The sequence below is a fragment of the Gopherus evgoodei genome, chromosome 1, assembly GCF_007399415.2.
Source record: "Gopherus evgoodei ecotype Sinaloan lineage chromosome 1, rGopEvg1_v1.p, whole genome shotgun sequence".
In the NCBI taxonomy this organism is placed as follows: domain Eukaryota; kingdom Metazoa; phylum Chordata; order Testudines; family Testudinidae; genus Gopherus; species Gopherus evgoodei.
In genome coordinates, this window is record NC_044322.1 from 107,629,561 (window position 1) to 107,650,917 (window position 21,357).

General features: G+C 44.9%; 1 protein-coding gene across 1 annotated transcript in view; it reads right to left on the reverse strand.

Moving 5' to 3' along the window:
* Positions 1–8,587: 8,587 nt before the first annotated feature.
* Positions 8,588–21,357, reverse strand: part of RAB20 (RAB20, member RAS oncogene family) — a 43,574-nt gene continuing 30,804 nt past the window's right edge. Inside the window, exon 2 of the mRNA XM_030568540.1 lies at positions 8,588–9,761. Within this exon, the coding sequence (XP_030424400.1) occupies positions 9,229–9,761 (533 nt within the window). The 3' untranslated portion in view covers positions 8,588–9,228. The remainder of the gene's footprint in view (positions 9,762–21,357) is intronic.

Below are 21,357 nucleotides of genomic sequence, written 5' to 3' on the forward strand. Positions count from 1 at the left end.
GCTGACTGGCCTGTAGTTCCCCCAGTCATCCTCCTTCCCTTTTTTAAAAGATGGGAACTACATTAGCCTTTTTCCAGTCATCTGGGACCTCCCCTGATCACCATGAGTTTTCAAAGATAACGACCAATGGCTCTGCAATCACATCCGCCAACTCCTTTAGAACCCTCGGATGCAGCGCATCCGGGCCCATGGACTTGTGCTCATCCAGATTTTCTAAATAGTCCTAAACCACTTCTTTCTCCACAGAGGGCTAGTCACCTTCTCCCCATACTGTGCTGCCCAGTGCAGCAGTCTGGGGGCTGACCTTGTTCATGAAGACAGAGGCAAAAAAAGCATTGAGTGCATTAGCTTTTTCCACGTCCTCTGTCATTAAGTTGCCTCCCTATCAGTCCCAAATCAACTTACCTCTTCAGGTATTTGGCAAATAACTATAACTGCTGAACTAACTAAATATTCCTCACTTCTGAATTTTGCAGCATGCAATTAATGCAAGAGGATATTGCAACTGCTTTAAAAGACTCTAACTGAAGAGTAAACAACAGGGAATGGTATCAATTTGTTTACAGATGCTCTAATATATTTATTAAAGTCAGCTACCAAATCCACTTCGGTTTCTTTGTGTTAGCAGAAATTTCACCCAAATTTTGCAATACAAGGGAATGTTTTTAGGCCTGTGAAACTAGCTGAGAAGCATTTATTTGTCAATTGATTTATAGAGCCATAGAATTTAAGGCCAGAAGGGACCACCAGATTATCTAGTCCAGAGGTGAGCCAAGTACAGCCTGCAGGCCACATCCGGCCTGTGGGACCCTCCTGCCCAGACCTTGAGCTCCTGGCCCAGGAGGCTAGCCCCCAGCCCGTCCCCCGGAGCCTCAGCACACCGCACCACCGGCACAATACTCTAGGCACGTGGGCAGTGCAGCTGCAGAGCCCGGCCTGACCTGGTGCTCTGTGACGTGGCTGGCTCCAGCCAGGCGGTGCAGCTGTAGCGCCGCCAGCCACTGGTGCTCCAGGCAGCATGGTAAGGGGGCGGGAGGGGGGTTGGGTAGAGGGCAGAGGAGTTCGGGGTGTGGATAGGGGTTGGGGCGGTCAGAGGGTGGGGAACGGAGGTTTAAATGGGTGCAAGGGTCCCAGGGGCAGTCAGGAAGGAGGGAGGGTTGGATGGGACAGGAGTCCCGGAGGGGCTGTCAGGGGGTGAGAAGCCAGGAGAGGATAGGGGGCAGGGGCCTGGCTGTTTAGGGAGGCACAGCCTCCCCTAACTGGCCCTCTATACAATTTTTGAAACCCAATGCGGCTCTCAGGCCAAAAAGTTTGCCCACCCCAATCTAGTCTGACCTCCTGTATAGCCCGAGCCGCCAGCACCACCCATCATCCGTATACTAACCCCAACAGCTGACATTCGACCAAAGCATTACAGCCTATGAGAGACTAGAATTGTGTGCCAGAGGTCGATAATAGGAGGGACCGAGGTGCACCAGTGCCTAAAGCCCCTGCTATGGGAGGGAAATGATATACTCAGATAATCCTAGCAAGTTACTGCGACAGCTTTCAGGGTATACAGGATTGAGAATCACCTTGTTAGCCCCTCCCTCTAGCATGAGGGAGATGTGCCTATGCCTGGTACCATCTAACACAAGGGCTGGCAACCTCTGGCACGCGGCTCGCCAGGATAAGCACCCTGGCGGGCCGGGCCAGTTCGTTTATCTGCTGCATTGGCAGGTTCGGCTGATCACAGCTCCCACTGGCCGCAGTTCATCATTCCAGGCCAATAGGGGTGGCGGGAAGCAGCGCGGGCGAGGGATGTGCTGGCTGCCCTGGCGATCCGTGTGCCAGAGGTTGCCAACCCCTGATCTAACATCACCAGCCTTTCAGCTACTAAAGCATTCTCCTTCAGGCTATGCCAGCCCTGTTTTCACCTTGCAGGTTAACAATGGGTGCACCTCAGTTCCCTGAGTCTCTCTGAATCATTCCCGTGTGATATCAGCCCCTGAAACTGGCTACTCACAGAAATTCCAGATCCGTGCCCGTTAAGGAGTGTACCCCAACTCACCAGTCCTACCTGAAACCACCAGTCCTGTATAGCACGCAGCACTTGTAAAAGTACATTTTAAAAAGAATAAAGAATTAACTAGAAATGAGAGTGGTGGAAATAAGAGTTAAAATACAAAACAAAAATCGCAAAATGTGAACTTGGATCTACTCTTATTAATATTTACCTTTCCTATCTAGTAAAGTAAGTTCCATCCATGCCTAAGTCTGTTGCAATGATGTCTGTTTTCAAAGAACCAGGATCCAAACATTCATGAAACTCTTCCCTATCCACAAGCAGCTCCTTGTGTGAATGAATACAAAGGCTCTTTCCCTCTCCTCTGTGATACCGAAAGTCTTTTGTTTCTATTTACAGACAAAGCGAACATCAGTCTCATTGTAAAGTTCCTTTTTACTTTCTAGTAGTTTCAGTTGTTTGCTGTTGCTTCTGATGTTTTCCCATTGAAAGCCTTAGCATTGTGCGAAACTAAACAATTGAGCCTTGTATTCCATCTCTGACTAAACAGGGCAGGGTGACAACTCCCCCCTGCCCAAATGGGCTGTTGCAAAGACACACTATACCCAAGCCCATAAAGCATATTTTTGATATAAATACATTATTCCTTAATTATCACCATTCACACAAATGATTATGAATCTTGACAAGTCACAGGTTTTCTGTAGATACCTTACATGTTACTCTTTATGGATAAATATCCTGGAAGACATGTCTGCTGTTATGAGTTTGTCAAGTCTGAGGTGGGAGTTGTTAGCAAAGAAAAGGACCCCTATTGCCACATGATCCGCACCCACACACTGCAGAGGAAGGTGAAAAAACCCCAAGGTCACTGCCAATCCAACCTGAGGGAAAATTCCATCCTCACCCCACAGATGGCCATCAGTTAGTCCCTGAGCATGTGAGCACGAACCATCCAGCCAAGCACCTGAGAGAGTGAATGCTCAGAGCCATCTCAGAACTCTGGATCTCTCCATCCAATGTCCCACCTCCAGCCCTGATTTTTCAGAGGAAGGAGATTTAAAATCACCTCTCAGAATACACTGGGGGGAGAAAATCCCTTCCTGACCCTTGCAGTGGCCAGCTGAAATGTTCCTCAAGCTCACACTTCAGAAACATAAGACAAACAGGAGTGAGCTGCAGGGATGTTGATCCCTTCCCCTCCTCCCACCATCACAAACAATCCCATCTTACACTTGCACTCAAATTCACCTATATCTCTCTCTAAAACTAATTAAACTGTTTGCTCTGACAACTCCTACTGGGAGGCCGTTCCAGAGTTTCATTCTTCTGATGGCTAGAAACCACCATATATTAATTTCCTCCAGTTTGAGATATTCTATGCCAGGGGTCGGCAACCTATGGCACATGAGCTGATTTTTGATGGCACATGGGGCGGACTGAGCCGTTCAGCCTGCCGCCACTGAGGTTCCCACTGCTGGCCCCTTGCCAGCCTGGGTACTGCCCCTGGTCCCATTCAGCACCTGCTGCTGGCCTGGAGGAAGGAACCCCACGCTGGCAGTGGGCTGAGACCCCAGCTGGCAAGGAGCTGATGGTGGAAACCCTAGAGCGGTGGCAGGCTGATCTGCTCAGCCTGCTGCCGCTCTGGGGTTCCCGCTGCTGGCCCTTTGCCAGCTGGGGTCCCCCCGCCGCAGTCCCACTCAGCACCTGCTGCTGACCTGGGGGAAGGAACCCCAGGCTGGCAGCGGGCTGAGAATCCAGCTGGCAAGAGCCAGCGGCTGAAACCCCAGATGGGGGCTGGCAGAGACACACAACCCACCGCTGAAACCCCAGAGCTAGGCAGACTGACCTGCTCAGCCTGCCGCTGCTCTGGCGTTTTGGCTGCTGGCCCCTTACCAGCCTAAGTCCCCACCGCTGCCCCACTCACCTTGCTTCCGGTTGGAGTTCCAGCGCAGGCCCCCTGCCAGACAGGGTCCAGGCTTCCAGCCCTGCTCAGCCCTACCAGCCACCAGCTCCACTCACCACAGCTGCCGATCTGGGGTTCCAGCCGCTGACCTCCTGCCAGCTGGTTATCAACTTATAACTCAGAAGCCTGTGTGCAGCTTAAAGTATCTAAATAGGTGCCACCAGACACTGGAAAACTCAGCAAGGAAAAGCAAGGGCAAGGATCATACTAAACTAGTAAGATCTGCATTTTAATTTAATTTTAAATAAAGCTTCTGAAACATTTTGAAAACCTTGTTTACTTTACATATAACAGTAGTTTGGTTATAATTTTATAGACTTAGAGAGAGACCTTCTAAAACCATTCAAATGTATTACCGGCATGCAAAGCCTTAAATTAGAGTGAATAAATGAAGACTCAGCACACCACTGCTGAAAGGTTGCCAATCCCTGTTCTATGCTTAACATGTCAGTTAAATGCAAATATTTGTATAACCACGTTAGAATTGAGAAGTCAAGTGCACATTTCAAGGAATCCAAAAGTGAACATATAGACCTTGAACGGTTATGCATCCTCAGTTCTGTGTACTTGATTTTTAAGCCTCACCATTGCATGAATGCTAGATTTTGTATTTAGTTTTCTTGGTTTGTGTTAAGGAAACTTCAACTTCTGCACACTTAAAGTCCTCAGGATACTTGAAGCAGCTAAGGTACCTCAAAGTTTGAGTTTCAGCAATCACCCAAGGGTTTAAGATGCTACAATCCACCCATCGGAAGAAAGTTCAGATACAGAGGCTCCCATCAGCCATAGGTATACAACTCAAATGTCTTGGACAGCTTTCAATTTTTCTACATAATTTTTATAATATAATCTAGTCTTTCTGATGAGTGTAGTAGAAATGACTTCACTCTACAAGCCTGTCTTTTATTACAGATTAAGAAACCTTTGCTTAAAATAAATATGTTGAAAGCTTGGCTGTGTTCCCCAGATCTGCTGAGTTCAATTATCTCGTAAATATGTTACTGGCAGATAGGGAGAATTAACTTTTAGCAGATTTTAAGCAATAAACGTGACTTCCTTGTGCATAAAGTAGTTCGCTCTGCTGCTAGGAGAGCAAATAGGGCTGCTGCTTTGCTCACCAAACACAGACTTCCGTCTTGGAGCCAAAGATCTGGTTTGAATATAGTAGACTTCTGAGGGCTTGTCTCCACTGCAGAGTTAAGTTGTAACTCAAGTTGGCTAGCCTGTCAGGAGGGTATAGGCTAACACACACTCAAGTGAACAAAATGCAGCCACTACCACCACCACTCTGCAGTGTGGATGCAGGCTAGTGCCTCTTGACTGCCTCAGACCTCCAGTGTGTTCTCACAAGTCTCCTCCACACGTGCCCAGGACAGACAAGTTCTCCTGTAATTCACTGGGAAGAATTTATAGAATGGGAATGGATCAGCTTACTGTAGTGCAAATAAGCATGAGCATTGCCCCCAGAAGTCTTAACAAAACACATAAGTGCAGCACCACTGTGGACACAGCAGCTCAACTATTATTTTGCAGTGTGGCTACTCTCACCCGAGCTAGGCTACCTCCAGAGAAGTAACTTAAACTAACCATATAGTGAAGACAGAGTCTCAGTGACTGTATGGAGAGAAATAGAGACTAGCTACTGATAACTATGTTCTTTGTCTAAAGCATATCTTACTATAGTACCCATGTGGTGGTGGCCCCTGCCTACAGGTCTGCTACTTTGGAAACGAGTGCAATAATTCTACTAGATGGTTCAATTTCTTCACAACTTCCCCTCCAAACCAAAGTCACTTCTGAAAAGTGATTAGCGCTACTGTGCTTCCATCAAACAAGGACAAATGGTTTTCAGAAGACATTTAGCACAACATGTTCCATGAATTATTGATAGCAGAGGACGAAGAAAGAAGATAGACAGGCGCGGTTTGCCATTGTAAGTCTGCAGAATCCAAACCTGATCTGGAACTCAGCCTGAGCAGTTTTGTCACAGTCCTCAGGTGCACTCATGCTATTTCACAGCAAGCGTATCAGTTTAAGGCTTTGTTCAGGACACAAAAAGGAATTAAAGCATTTACTTGCATAACACTGCTGGTGGTCACTAGCACCAATTCTTCTTCCGCTAGTCGCTGTGCTACAGCTTCACTATTCCTCACCCTCAATAAGCAAAATATAGTCCATTAAGGCAAAGATATTGGGGTCCCCCTGAAACCGGGGCATTGACAACTGCTAGAGCACTTAAACACAAACCCAAAATGTTCGATCACAGAAACATTAAAATGTACTATATTGGGGGACAGGATGTAACATGAGTTCTTGCTGTTAAACCATATGTTTCTGACTGGAAGTGGAGAAGGTTGAACTGCATCTCCTCAGTCATGAAAAGTGCTTGAGGAAGATACAGTTGTAATGAAGCTGGGGCCATCTGCATTACAAAACTGAGCTTATTTTGAATAGTGCTGATCCCTCAACATTGCGGTTAAATATTGACAGGAACTTAAAGCCTCAACACTCAAGAACATTGAAGTCGTTACCACAACAATTAATTTAAAAAACTCTGAGCTTTGCTTTAAAGTCTAATTCTACTCTAAACCAGAGAGGGTTTAAAAAACCACATTAGGATTTCAGGTTTGTGCCTCATCACCTTCAGATCAAATGGGCTCAAATTAACAAGTGGTGCTCTGCCCCCTCCCCCATAAAACAACTAGCCCTGCAAGTCAGCCTCCTCTTTGCTTCTCATCTCTCACCAACGGTAATAAGGGTCGGGCATGACTAATAAGCCTCGCTTACACCTCTGCTACCCTACTGTCTGCTGCAGGTTTGTGCAGGGACAGCCAACCGGAGCTTAAAGAATCCAGCCAGCAATACTGAGAAACTGCTTTTAGCGCTAAGTGATCGTTTATGTTCCCTACAGTCACCAAGTGAAACGCTGACTCCACACATGGAGCAGACCTGAAATCCAAGACTGATTTTGACGTAACCCTTGTCAGAGCAGACTCAACACAAGAGGCGAGTGAGGGTGGGTTTGAGCAGTTAAAGCTTTTGGGAAAGATTTTTGTGTGTTGCTCAAGATCTCAAATGAACCAAATACAGACAGCCCCAAAAAGTGTTAGACTATTAACATAACGTGGTATATTTAAAATGTACAATTAAAGTGTTTCCACCTTCACTTACCTCCTGCAAGTCTGACTTCACAGCTACCTACTAGACGCTAGCTCTGCTTTGAGAGTTCAGGCAGCGCACTGCGGATTGTGCAGCCTTAGGAGGGGGAGCTTTCAGCCACCCTCTTGATTCTGGATGTTGTGGAGACCAGCAAAGTCCTACAGTCTGCTCTTCAGCCTGAAGCAGCACCAAGTGATCAGTGTTGGGCGGGGGGAGGGGAAGAGCAGAGGGGGAGACACAGCAGAGAATCACTTGATTTCCTGGGTAAGCAAAAAATGCACTAGGTTTTAATATACTAGGGCTGTACTGAATGTTTCTGCTAGTTTGACAAATACTTCCAAAACATGTAATGGAGGAGACCAGCAGACCCAAGGACTAGAACTTTTAAAACAGTCGAGATGTTCAATGTAGCCACTGTATTTCATCTCATTGTGTGTGTCATAGACTTTAAATCATTGTAATCGGAGTAATGGAAGCTGGCTTTGAAATTTCAGGTCAGCCCCTTTGCAAAACGTTACTCAGCAGGACAGACATTTACAGTTTAATTACTATCAGGTAACAGCTTTTAACACTTAAGTGACTCAGAAATCGTCTCTGTGTTAGATAACCTTGGTTTGGTGTGGGTGAGTGGGTAGGTATCCAAATCTCTGTTTGGGGGACTGATTATACAGCACCACTCAGGTTTAGCCCAGAGGCCCCTCTGTCATGACACAGTGGTGGACAAACCAAATCTAAGTGGCACTGCGACCCTGCACATCAGGTTGCAACAGCCTGAATGGGGAGTTGAGCCCAGCCCCAGGACAGGCTACTGTGGGGTGAATGCCCCTCCACCACCCCCAGGGCCCCTCTCATTTGTAAGTTTTTAGAAGGGCGGGAGCCTTGGTTCCAGATATTACTGGGCCTCCAAAATCCTCTGTGCGGCCCTGCCTATCCCTGTTTATCATGTATCTGTATGAGATACTTGATGACTACACTCGTCACTGTTCTTGACGGTGCTACAGCACTCTAAGAATAGTATTAAAAACTTACTAGTTCTCTTAACTGCAATGACGACCAAAAAAAAGAACCTGTCAGTGCACTTTACTGCTCCTTTAGGATGTATAAAGGTCACCCCCCACTCCCTCCAAAAACAGTTATCTGCTTTTTTCACATCAGAAAACTCAGATCTTCACTTCCCTCCTGGTTGTGGAACTTGGATGGTGAAATCACACCCTGCCAAAATTAGAACTGCAATTTTTCCTGACCCCAGCTGAGAGGGGGTAGGAACATGGAAGTATATCAAATACTTTATGTGGGAGTGTAAGTGAAGCAGGAGTGTAAGTGCCAATATATTTTTTCCTATCCCCTTTGCAGTTTTTAGCTATAAGTAGCACAGAACAGTGTTGTCCCTGGTTAATGTAGAGAAGGCATGATTGCTAAGGTAGCAGAATGTACATTAATAAATCCTCAATGAACAATTCATTTCCATAGTAACTTTAATAGTACATCTTATATTGCGGTATCTGGTACAAAAGGATAATTGAATTGCTTGATTAGTGACTTTTCTATATAATTTATATTCTGGAAAAAAAATAATGTGTAAAGCTTAAAAAAGTACCCAGCATCTAAATAGTCCCCAGAAGAAAATGAATGATTTTTTAAAGTGAAAGTCACATCCACTACAAAAGTGAAAGTTACATCCAGTGAAAGTTTAGATGTTGCATACTAAATGTGGAGAATATAATGCTTTCTAAAAAATAAAGTAGGACTCCTTTGAGAGTGTTTAACTGATTGTCAGTACCGATCTGTATGGAAACAGTACCATAGCATAGATTCCCACTTCCGCACATTCATTATGATCTCTCCTCCACCCCAAGGGCCCTATGAAATTTACAAGGCTTCCCGCATGATTTAATTCAGATTTTTGTTTTTATAAATAAATTAGATTAGACTTTTCAAAAGCCTTTAATTTTCAAAAGATTAGTTGTTCTGCATACTTCATTCTAGATCATTTATTCCTTGATTTTCCCTTTCTGCTCAAACTGTAAGCATCTCTAACTTCATGATCACTAGCACCACATACAGACATAATACCCTCACACCCCACATCATCAATGTTTTAGGCACAACAACCAGATTTTGTCCTTTTTGCTGACTTGTAATTGGTTATTTCTACAGTTTGTAGTGGCCCCTCAGCTTGCTGTCGTAAAATTATTGGTACTACCATATCAAATATGGTTTCAAAGAGGTAGTCCACCTTATAGCCTGTTTTTGCGCTGGTCTCAAAGCACATTTTCTCAGCTGCTGGAACATCCTTCTCATCCAACATTTTGTATTTCAATATCTTTTTGTAGAGTGCAACAGCATCATCCAGGTGGACTTGTTTTTGGACCTTGGTAGAGATGCAACCGGTGACAGGCTTTTCAGGTCTATTTTCCTCTTCTGTTTCTAGTAATAAGGCATATTCATTTGTGAGGTCAACTTTGTTTCCAACAATAGCAAAGATACAGTCGGTGCTAGCTGTGTCGGTCAGCGCCAAGAATCTATCTTCCAGTTCTATCAGGCTTTGCAAGTTGTTTACATCATATGTAAGGATCACAGCAGCTGCTCCTCTACAGTACATAGAACCAAGGCCATGAAATTGCTCTCGTCCTGGCAAAGATTAAAAAAAAAAAATTAACAAATTGAACTAAACCATTAATAACAAAGAGCCTAGTTTCACAAGCAAGTTTCAAAAACAAAAATCAAAAGGACGCAGCACTCAAGGGGGTAAACCTACCATTTACAGTATCTTCAACTTTTCTATACTTTTGCTAATAAGTGCAATAATATTGCAGTGAAAACAAATTGCCAAGTCCGAAGGTTACTTGCCTTATGCACTGGTGACTTTTACTAATGGGCTATTAAACAAGACTTTTGATGCTATGTTTTCAGAAACTGTATGCAAGTTGTAAAAGCAAAAATGTGTGCATATTAGTTCAGTCAAGTTGTGTAATCAGTTATAATGAACTGTGAATGAAATTAACAATCACCTCATACTATCACAAGCAAGCTTCAAAAGCAAAAATCAAAAGGACACAGCATCAGAGCTAGGCTCTGTATGTGTAATAGGTCAGTTGCATCTAATTGACTATTTATGTTTGCAGGTACCATGACTTCATACTCAGTTATAATTGACTGAGTGTGAAAATTCAGCCCAGGCACACAAGCTTTCTGAATACATGCAGTTCTGCAATTCTGGCCTCTGAAGTCAGTGACTTTAGAAGAACTGTGCAAAACAAAATTAATCTTATTGTACATCTCCACAGCTCTCAGGTCAGTGAGTATTCCAACAGTTATCTTAACAAGACAAGAGCTTTTAACACCTGCTATAGCAGAACCTATATACTAAGGTGCCCTCCATAAACACACTATAAAATCTGCAAGACACCTATCACTATAGGATCTAGATGCCTGCCCCAGTTTTATCACTATTACCCCATTCAGTTTGCCGCCTATAGCCACCACCAAGTAGCACAGTTTTAATATGATCTCAGTAACCAGTAGGAAAGAATATTGTTTCCTCCTCACTCAGTGTGTAGCTGTTTTTAAATTTTTACCTGGCCCACTGGAAAGAGCAGCCCTGGCCCCCAGCCCTACACCCTTTTTTTATATTTGTTTTGAGTTAAAATGTGATGGTTGCATTATTCATTGAACTTTTCTATAGTGGAGGGAAGGAAAACAGCAGTCTACTAGTAGCCTCTTGAGAATATTGTACTAAGGGAAACAGCAGTCAGAAAATCAGAAGTAAAACTATTGCCACTGATTTACGGAGAACTGCAGCCTACTCAAAATGCATGTATAAATATAGAATTTCATGGCAGGTTTTTCTATTGAGCCTTAGAAGATACCAGATTTCATTCAAAATCAGTAAGCCCAAACAGGTGACAAGTTTCAGGGTCACTGGTTTAGATACAACAAGAGACACAGTGGGTGAATTCCAAAGCCTTGTAACACCCACCTCCATGCTCCCATGCCTCAACTCCTCTTAAAACCAGGAGGGTTGAATAGAAGGGTGAACAAAGAGATCACAAGAGCAGAGATCACTTCCTAGAGTTTTCCTCTCCATAAACGTGTCAGGATCCTGGTAACACAGGATCAGGTTCAGCATGTGGGAGAGAGAGAGAGAGAGAGAAACTCAAGTTTACCCTGGGTGGGACAGATGATGCTATTTGCACCAGATGTGACGCTTTCCTCTGCAGCATGGGGCATGGGTCACTTGCAGGTTTAAACTAGTGTAAATGGTGGATTCTCTATAACTTGAAGTCTTTAAACCATGATTTGAGGACTTCAGTAACTCAACCAGAGGTTATAGGTCTATTAAACAGGAGGGGATGGGTGAGGTTCTGTGGCCTGCAATGTGCAGGAAGTCAGACTAGATAGTCATGATGGCCACTTCTGGCCATCAAGTCTATTAGCTATATTGAATCAGCTGCCCTAGCCATGCCGAGTCCCTAGAAAGCAGAACCTGCTTTCATGAAGATGATAGCTCCTAGACTGGGAGAGCTGCAGGCCCGTGTGACTTCACTCCCTGCATCTCGGTGTTCCCAAAGTGTGCACTAACAGCCCAGAAAAGCAAAATTGGGGCAGGGGGAGAGGCTACTGATTTTGAAAAGTCGCTCATCTTGGGCAAGCTTTCTACTACTGTCAACTCTTCCAAGAAGCTGGAGTGAATTAGACCCATTATTTAATCCCATAGATGCATAATCATGTAAAAAGTACAAAGGCAGATATTAGACTGCTTTACAGACATGTACAAAACATTTGACTCAATGTAGTATCTAGGCATTAACTTAAATTGCTACAAAATGGAATCGTGGATAAACAACCTTGTGCATCTATTTATCAATCAAGGATTAAAAAAAAAAAAAAGACATGCCAACCAAGGCTCGCAAGCAAGAAAAGGATGTCATCTCAAACCTAGCTTTTTCCAACATTGATTTATGTATAATATGACCTACCAATTCTACTGGTACCATCCTCAAAAGCAGGACCCTCCATTAAACAGACAGACAGAATATCTTCCATGCTCACATTATCATTTCAGATCTCAGATATAGTCTAAACTTTCCAGGAAGATCCTACAGTGTACTTGGGCCCGACAGAAAGGAAAAAAAAGTCAGGATGAATAGAAGTCCAGAGAAAGCAAACTAAGATTTTATTGAAGATATAAAAATTAAGCACAGTTGAGATGTGTAGCTTCAGTCAATGTCAGGCAATACAAGTGTTACCAATAAGATATTTTAAGTGAAAAAGAATGATTTATGAAGTCACTAACTGGGCTCCAGAGTAGCAGCTGTGTTAGTCTGTATCCGCAAAAAGAACAAGAGTACTTTATTAGTCTCTAAAGGCTGGTCTACACTACGGGGGAAAATTGATCTTAGATACGCAACTTCAGCTACGTGAATAACATAGCTGAAGTTGAAGTATCTAAGCTCAAATTACTCACCGTCCTCACAGCGCGGGATCGATGTCCACGGCTCCCCCGTCGATCCCACAACTCTGTTCGGGTTGGTGGAATTACGGAATCGATATAAGTGCTTCGGGGATCGATATATCGCGTCTAGATGAGACCGCGATATATCGATCCCCGAGCAATCAATTGCTACCCGCCAATATGGCAGGTAGTGAAGGCGTACCCTAAGGTGCCACAGGTACTCCTGTTCTATTAACTGAGCTGGTTAAGTTTAGATGACTTCCAGAACTATCCAATTCAAACACCTAAACAAACGAAAAGAAGCAGCAGCCAGATACTTTGATGGGAAGCTTAGCTGGGAATCCTTCTGTCAGACAAAACATTAGTTCACCTAATCCCTTTTTAAAGGCTTGAATCAAGTCCACAGTCCTTCAGGGATGTGAACTTTACAAAGAGATGATCACTGACAACAGATTAATATTTTCATGTCCCAGATTACAAGGCCATATGTGCCAATTTAGGAAAACAAATGAAGGTATTTCACAAGATTTTAATCTTCAGAAGCAGCAAATCCATGCTTAGAGGTGCGTTGTGCAATTCTTTGTGCACGTGTATTTGAAAGACAGACCAATTGGAGTATGTTTAGACTGAAAATATCTGCAGAGATCTAGATTTCCAGTTTTGCTTTTCATACTTTAAAACAGCAGTCGGCATCCTCTGGCACGCGGCTCGCCAGGGTGCTGGTTTGTTTACCTGACGCATCTGCAGGTTCGGCTGATTGCGGCTCCCACTGCCGCAGTTCGCCACTCCAGGCCAATGGGGGCAGCGGGAAGCCGCAACCAGCAGATCCCTCAGCTTCCCACAGCCCCCATTGGCCTGAGACGGCGAACCACAGTCAGTGGGAGCCGCAATCGGCCAAACCTGCCGACGTGGCAGGTAAACAAACCGGCCCGGCCCGCCAGAGGTTGCTGACCCCTGCTTTAAAATAAATCACATCATTTTCATTAGAACCCTTATATTACGATGTGGCCTGGAAGACACAAATAGTTCTGTTTTTCCCACTTCATCTATCTAAACCAGAAAATCCAGTCTCAAAATTGTTAGCACCAACTATTCAGCACTGAAACAATACAGGTATTTGTTCCATGGCATACATAAGCAAATCTAATCTGTTCTCTTGTACAGCAGAACATGAACCATGAAATTCTTAGTTACATTCCAGAAGTTGATTGCAGCCAATCTTCAATTAGAACTCAGAATGGAACTGGCAAGTTGACTATAACTTTGCTTTTCTCCTTCTTTGCATTAAATATGCCTATGGAATGGAAAATAGACCCTCTCCCTCACACATAAAGCAAGTCAGCTCACAACATAATCTACTTAAACATGCTGCAAAAATGTCTGATTTCTAGGTTGTGCCATCTGTTGCTTCCTGACATTTGCCACATTTCTGCAAAATTAACTATTTAAATTAAACCAATCCTGATTTGAGAAAGAGTACACACAAAGAATTTAATCAAACAAATCTGACTTGTGACTACAAGATACCACTGATGGGCTCCCAGCTCTAACAAAAACAAAAAAAACCCCACCCTACTACCACTATTGTAAAAGCCAGTTTTCCACAGAAATAAACATCAACCGTCTGTGACCAAGAGCTTAGGGAAAGTAACAAATCACCTACCCAAACACACAGCTTTTCAAGCGGTAGGTTAAACTAATGGCAAATCCATTTTTTATATAAAACATATTTCTCTGATAATATCCAGAATCATCAGAGATGAAAACAAAAACAAAAATTCAAGTCACAGAAATTGTGTATCCATAAGAGGCGGGTCTCCAAGGAACTTCCAGAGCAATTATACTCCGACAGAGCAAGTTAAAAGGTTGTTGCAAAACTGGGGGGGGGAGAGAAAATGCAAAACAAAAGAGAGAGAGAGAGAGAGAGAGAGAGAGGGCACACAACCCAAGAAAAAAAGTCTTCCAGAAAACCTTGAGAAAAGTAACACCATGCTGGTGTCAGTTTTAGGAAAGGAAGTCTTTAATCTGGACACCCATGAAGAAGAAATAATTGAGGAAAGCATACAGGGTTTTGTAACTTTTCAGTAGGAGGAGGAAGAACCAGATACATTATAGTCAAAAAGCACTATTTTTAAAACACACAAGAAAGAGGTCTGGACACTTTCTAAAGAAAGGATCTATGTAGCTGACTTGTCTTTCATATACTGATTGTCCAAGACTTTTCCACTGCAATTCTGAAACAAAGGAGACACAGATGGTACATTAGAGAGGAATTAAGAAAATGGAACATAAAATATCACTAGAGTTCTCTCTTCAGACACAATTCTTTTATCAGAATCTTAATTCTCAGATCTGTGAGAAGCAAGAAGTACCTTGTGTCCTAAGTGAATGAAAGAGGAAGAAACTGATTCTCAAGGAGAAAGCTGCAGCACACTTGTAGCAACCCCTGGCATCTAGCCAAGCTCATCAAAGAAACGGGGGGAGAGGGGGGAAATCCCCTAAGAATTCTGCTGCAGTGAGACTGAGCTTCAAACGGCAACATTAGACAGATCATAAAAGACTTTACTTATCTCTAAAGATATATCAACATAACTAAAGCTCAGCTTCTCATGGGGAACTTCAATCACCCTGACATCTGCTGGGAGAGCAATACAGCAGGGCACAGACAATCCAGGAAGTGTTTGGAGAGTGTTGGGGACAACTTCCCAGTGCAAATGCTGGAGAAACCAACAAGGGGCCATGCTCCTCTCGTCCTGCTGCTCACAAGCAAGGAAGAATTGATAGGGGAAGTAGAAGTGGGTGGCAACCTGTGCAGCAGAGATCATGAGATGGTCAAGTTCAGGATCCTGACAAAAGAAAGAAAGGAGAGCAGCAGAATACCGACCCTGGACTTCAGAAAAGCAGATTTTGACACCCTCAGGGAACTGATGGGCAGGATCCCATGGGAGGCTAATGTGGAGACTATGACGAGTTGAATCACAGAAACCCCCTGGGAGCTGCCACCTGATGTGCCAAGACTACTTCTGCCCCAGCTTCCCCTGCCAGCTCGGGACCCCAGCACCCTGCCTTGCTGAGCCAGACACTCCCGTCTGCTCCAACACAGACCCAGGGTCTGAATTACTTGCCCTAAAGCTGCAGACTTAACTGAAAGCAGCTCACAGAAGTGTTCCTGCCTTTAACACTCAGATGCTCAACTCCCAATGGGGTCTAAACCCAAATACATCTATTTTACCCTGTATAAAGTTTATACATTGTAAACTCATGAATTGTTCACCCTCTATAACACTAAGAGCTATGCCCAGCTGTTCCCCCTCGCCCCACCTCCCCCGCCCCAGGTATTAATACATACTCTGGGTTAATTAATAAGTAAAAAGTGATTTTATTAAATACAGAAAGTAGGATTTAAGTGGTTCTAAGTAGTAACAGACAGAACAAAGTGAGTTACCAAGCAAAATAAAATAAAACACGCAAATCTAAGCCGAATACAGTAATACAATTGAGTACAGATAATAGCTCACCCTGAAAGATGTTTCAAAACGACTGGACATAATCCTTTCCCCTGGCATGGGTGGCAGGTTTGTAGAAATTTTGGTGGTGCCGAGAACTCACCCCCCCCAACCTCCACCCCCCACCTGCCTAAGGCTCTGGGAGAGAGTTTGGGTGGGGGAGGGGATCTGGGGTGCAGGTTCTGGGATAGAGTTGGGTGCCGGGTGCAGCTCTGGACTGGGGCAGAGAGTGGGTGTGCAGGAGGGGGTAGGGGTGCAGGCTCTGGGACGGAGTGCAGGGGTGAGGGCTGAGGGGTTTAGGGCATGGGAGGGGGCTCAGGGCTAGGACAGAGGTTTGGGGTGAGGGCTGTGGGGCTGAGGATGAGAGGTTCATGATGCAGGAGGGGCTCAGAGCTGGAGCAGAAGATTAGGGTGCAGGAGGGTGAGGGGTTCATGATGCAGGAGGGGGCTCAGGGCTGGGGCAGAGGATTAGGGTGTGGGGGATGAGGACTAGGGATAGGGGGCTTGGGGCATTGGAGAGGCTCAGGGCTAGGGCGGAAGGGCACAGTAAGGGCAGCCTGCCCTGCCATTAGTGGATGGGGGGCACTAGGACCATGGGGCAGCAGACAGCAGTTGATGCCGGGAGACCGTTCCGCATTGAAATGTGCTACATTGGCAGCACAAGCAGGAACAGGAGAGGCGCACGCCGCTTTCTTTCAGGCAGGGATGCGGGGGCAGGGGTGGCAGGCAGGGGCCAGGGCCCGCTCCAGGCAGGGCCGGGGGAGAGACCCAGCTCCAAATATTGGTGGAGCAGGACCCCTGGCCTTGAATATTCCTCAAGCCCAGGCACCACAAAAGAATGTAACTCGCTGCCTATGTCCCCTGGTACAGCCCTTGTTCCAGCTCAGGTGGTAGCTGGGGGATTCCTCATGATGGCTCTCCTCTTTTCTCTGTTCCACTCTTTTATATATCTTTTGCATAAGGCGGGAATCTTTTGTCCTTCTGGGTCGTCCCCCCCCACCTCAGTGGAAAAGCACCAGGTTAAAGATGGATTCCAGTTCAGGTGAGATGATCACATGTCACTGTAAGACTTCATTGCCCACTTGCCAACACAGGTATATAAGAAGACTTAACAGGTAAAACAGAGCCATCTGCAGTCAATTGTCCTGATTAATCAAGATTCCAAGCCACTATTAATGGCCCATACTTTGCATAATTACAATAGGCCCTCCGAGTTATATTTCATATTTCTAGGTTCAGATACAAGAGTGGTACATTTTTACAAATAGGATGATCACACTCAGTAGATTATAAGCTTTGTAACAATACCTTACAAGAGACCTTTTGCATGAAGCATATTCCAGTTATATTAGCATATTTTCATAAAATCATATAGAGTGCAAAGTCACAGGAAGGGGAAAGGAGTCCAGGAGAGCTGGCTGTATTTTAAAGAAACCTTATTGAGGGCACAGGAACAAACCATCCCAATGTGCAGAAAGAATAGCAAATATGGCAGGCAACCAGCTTGGCTTAACAGAGAAATCTTTGGTGAGCTTAAACACAAAAAGGGAGCTTACAAGATGTGGAAACTTGGACAGATGACTAGGGAGGAGTATAAAGATATTGCTCAAGCATGCCAGAGTGTAATCGGGAAGGCCAAAACACAACTGGAGTTGCGGCTAGCAAGGGATATGAAGGGTACCAAGAAGGGTTTCTATGGGTATTGTGACAAAGTTCCTCCTCTACCCTGGTGTGTCCCGCACTTATTGGCGGATTTTCTCACCTCACAGATTCACCCTGTGGGTCAGGAAAAAACAGGCCAGAGACCTTCCCCTCTGGTAGAAGCCACAGTCCAGGTCCATTCCTCCTGTGTTTGATCAGAAGTTGGGAGGTTTGGGGGGAATCCGGACCCACCCTCTACTCTGGGTTCCAGCCCAGGGCCCTGTGGACTGCAGCTGTCTAGAGTGCCTCCTGGTACAGTTGCGCGACAGCTACAACTCCTTGGGCTACTTCCCCATGGCCTCCTCCCAACACCTTCTTTATCCTCACCACTGGACCTTCCTCCTGATGTCTGATAACGCTTACACTTCTCAGTCCTCCAGCAGTATGCCTACTCACTCTCAGCTTCTTGCGCCTCTTGCCTCCAGCTCCTCACACGCACTTCCTCTGTTCTGGCTCCCTAGCTCCCTCTGGCCTGACTGGAGTGAGCCCTTTCAGAGGGGCCTTAATTAGAGTCAGGTGCTTAACAGCTTCACATGACTCTTAGCAGGTTAACTGGAGTCAGGTGTTCTCATTAGTCTGGCGCAGCCCCTGCTCTGGTCACTCAGGGAACAGAAAACTGCTTATCCAGTGGCCAGTATATCTCCCTTCTACTACTCTGCTGTTCCCAACTGGCCTGGGTCTATCACAGTATGTTAGCAACAAGAAGGTGGTCCGGGAAAGTGAATGAGGGAGGCAACCTAGTGACAGATAATGTAGAAAAAGCTAAAGTACTCAATGTTTTTTTTGCCTCACTCTTCACAGACAAGGTCAGCTCCCAGACTGCTGCACTAGGCAGCACAGTATGGGGAGGAGGTGAGCAGCCCTCAGTGGTGAAAGACCAGGTTAAGGACTATTTAGAAAAGCTGGATATGCACAAGTCCATGGGTCCAGATCTAATGCATCCAAGGGTGCTAAAGGAGATGGCGAATGCAATTACAGAGCCATTGGCCATTATCTCTGAAAACTCATGGCGATCCGGGGAGGTCCTGGATGACTGGAAAAAGGCTAATGTAGTGCTCATCTTTAAAAAGGGAAGAAGGAGAATTCAGAGAACTACAGACTGGTCAGCCTCACCTCAGTACCCAGAAAACTCACAGAAAAAGTCCTCAAGGAATCCATTTTGAAGCACCTGGAGGAGAGAAAGGTGATCAGGAACAGTCAACATGGATTCACCAAGGTCACATCATGCCTGACCAACCTGATTGCCTTTTATGAGGAGATAACTGGCTCTGTGGATATGGGGAAGTGGTGGATATGATATACCTTGGCTTTAGCAAAGCTTTTGATACAGCCTCCCACAGTATTCTTACCAGCAAGTTAAAAGAAGTATGGACTGGATAGAACGCTGGCTAGATTGTCGGGCTCAATGGGTAGTGATCATCAATGGCTCACTGTCCATTTTGCAGCCAGTGTCAAGCGGAGTGCCCCAGAGGTTGGTCCTGGGGCCTGTTTTGTTCAACATCTTTATTAATGATCTGGATGATGGGATGGATTGCACCCTCAGCAAGTCTGCGGACGACACTAAGCTGGGGGGAGAGGTTGATATGCTGGAGGGTAGGGATAGGGTCCAGAGTGACCTAGACAAATTGGATGATTGGGCTAAAAGAAATCTGATAAGATTAAAAAAGGACAAGTGCAGAGTCCTGTACTTAAGACGGAAGATTCCCATGCACTACAACAGGCTGGGGACCAACCGGCTAAGCGGCAGTTCTGCAGAAAAGGCAGTGGACGAGAAGCTCAATATGAGTCAACAATGTGCCCTTGTTGTCAAGAAGGCTAACGGCATGTTCGGCTGCATTAGTAGGAGTATTGCCAGAAGATCGAGGAAAGTGATTATTCCCCTCTATTCAACACTGGTGAGGCCACATCTGGAGTATTGCATCCAGATTTGGGACCCCCACTACAGAAAGGATGTGGACAAATTGGAGAGAGTCCAGCACAGGACAACCAAAATTATTAGGGAGCTGGGGCACATGACTTATGAGGACAGGCTGAAGGAGGTGGGCTTATTTAGTCTGCAGAAAAGAAGAGTGAAGGGGGATTTGATAGCAGCCTTCAACTACCTGAAGGGAGGTTCCAAAAAGGATGGAACTAGGCTGTTCTCAGTGGTGGCAGTTGACAAAACAAGGAGCAATGGTTTCAAGTTGCAGTAGGGGAGGTCTAGATTGGATATCGGGAAAAACTATTTCACTAGGAGGATGGTGAAGCACTGGAATGAGTTATCTAGGGAGGTGGTGGAATCTCCATCCTTAGAGGTTTTTAAGGCCTGGATTGACAAAGCCCTGGCTGGGATGATTTAGTTGAGGTTGGACCTGCTTTGAGCAGGGGGTTGGACTAGATCAGTGGTTCCCAAACTGGGGTTCTCGAAATGTTACAGGGGGTTCTAAGGGAAAAATTCTCTAGTGGCGGACAGAGTTGTCCCTAGGGACCCCAGGCAGCATGGGGCCAGCAGCCTAGAGCACCTGGACTTTCAAGAGCTAAGCAGATCAAAGAAAGCATATCTATCACACTGAGGAGATTTAAACTTCAAGACTCCTTATAAGTAATGGAAAGGGAGGTGGATATTTTTTTGGTGTTTTTAAAATGATTATGAAGAACAAGTTTAAGCTTTGTTGTATCGTTCGTTGTTTGCCTGGACTGCTCAAGACCTGAATGCTTGTGTAGGAGGAACTCTTTGAGCTGGCTTCTTAAAAACCTTCATGCTGTTTCACATCTGATACTACTTGATGAAACATAGGAGCCTTGTCTTATAACAGGCTTATTCAAAGTGATACAAGATAGGAAAGTGAGATCTTGGAAGAGTGTTGCTGTTTTCATAATGTAATAAAAATACTGTAATGATAAATAATAATTAATAGTGCATAATAAGCATGTTATAAAAACAAATTTAATATTTCCAAGATCACTGCTTTTATCATTTATACTCAGGTAAAGGAGAAAATCCCTGGAAATATTCATTTTTAGGAGGGGGTTCGCGAGACTTGACATTTTAGTGAAAGGGGTTCACACGTCGTTAAAGTTTGGGAACCACTGGACTAGATGACCTCCTGAGGTCTCTTCCAACCCTAATCTTCTATAATTCAACAGAATGTTGTTCATTAATAGTGTGAGGCCAACCAGTGAAATAATAAATGTGTTCGTGACACCATGGGGAAACAAATGAGGGGATTGACCACATTGATTTTTGTCTGCATAAGAACACAAGAAATATAGACGCTGTTCTTTGATAGTCTCCACCCCCACATTCCCTCCCCCCAGCATAACTCAGAGGATTAAATCTTGGCCTCACTGACATCACTAGGAGTTCTGCCATTGACTTCAAATAGGTCAGAGGTGTTTAGTTGCCTATCAAAGGTGGGTGTTTATTTATTCTAAGGGTTCTCTTCCACTTCCATAGACCTGCCACAAGAAGGCGGGAAGTCTACAACGGCAAGGAGAGGTACACAGTATTGGTAGTTTGGGGACAAATATGTAAAAGACAACACAGAAGGGTTAAAATGAGAGGAGAAGGGGGAAAAGAATGAGT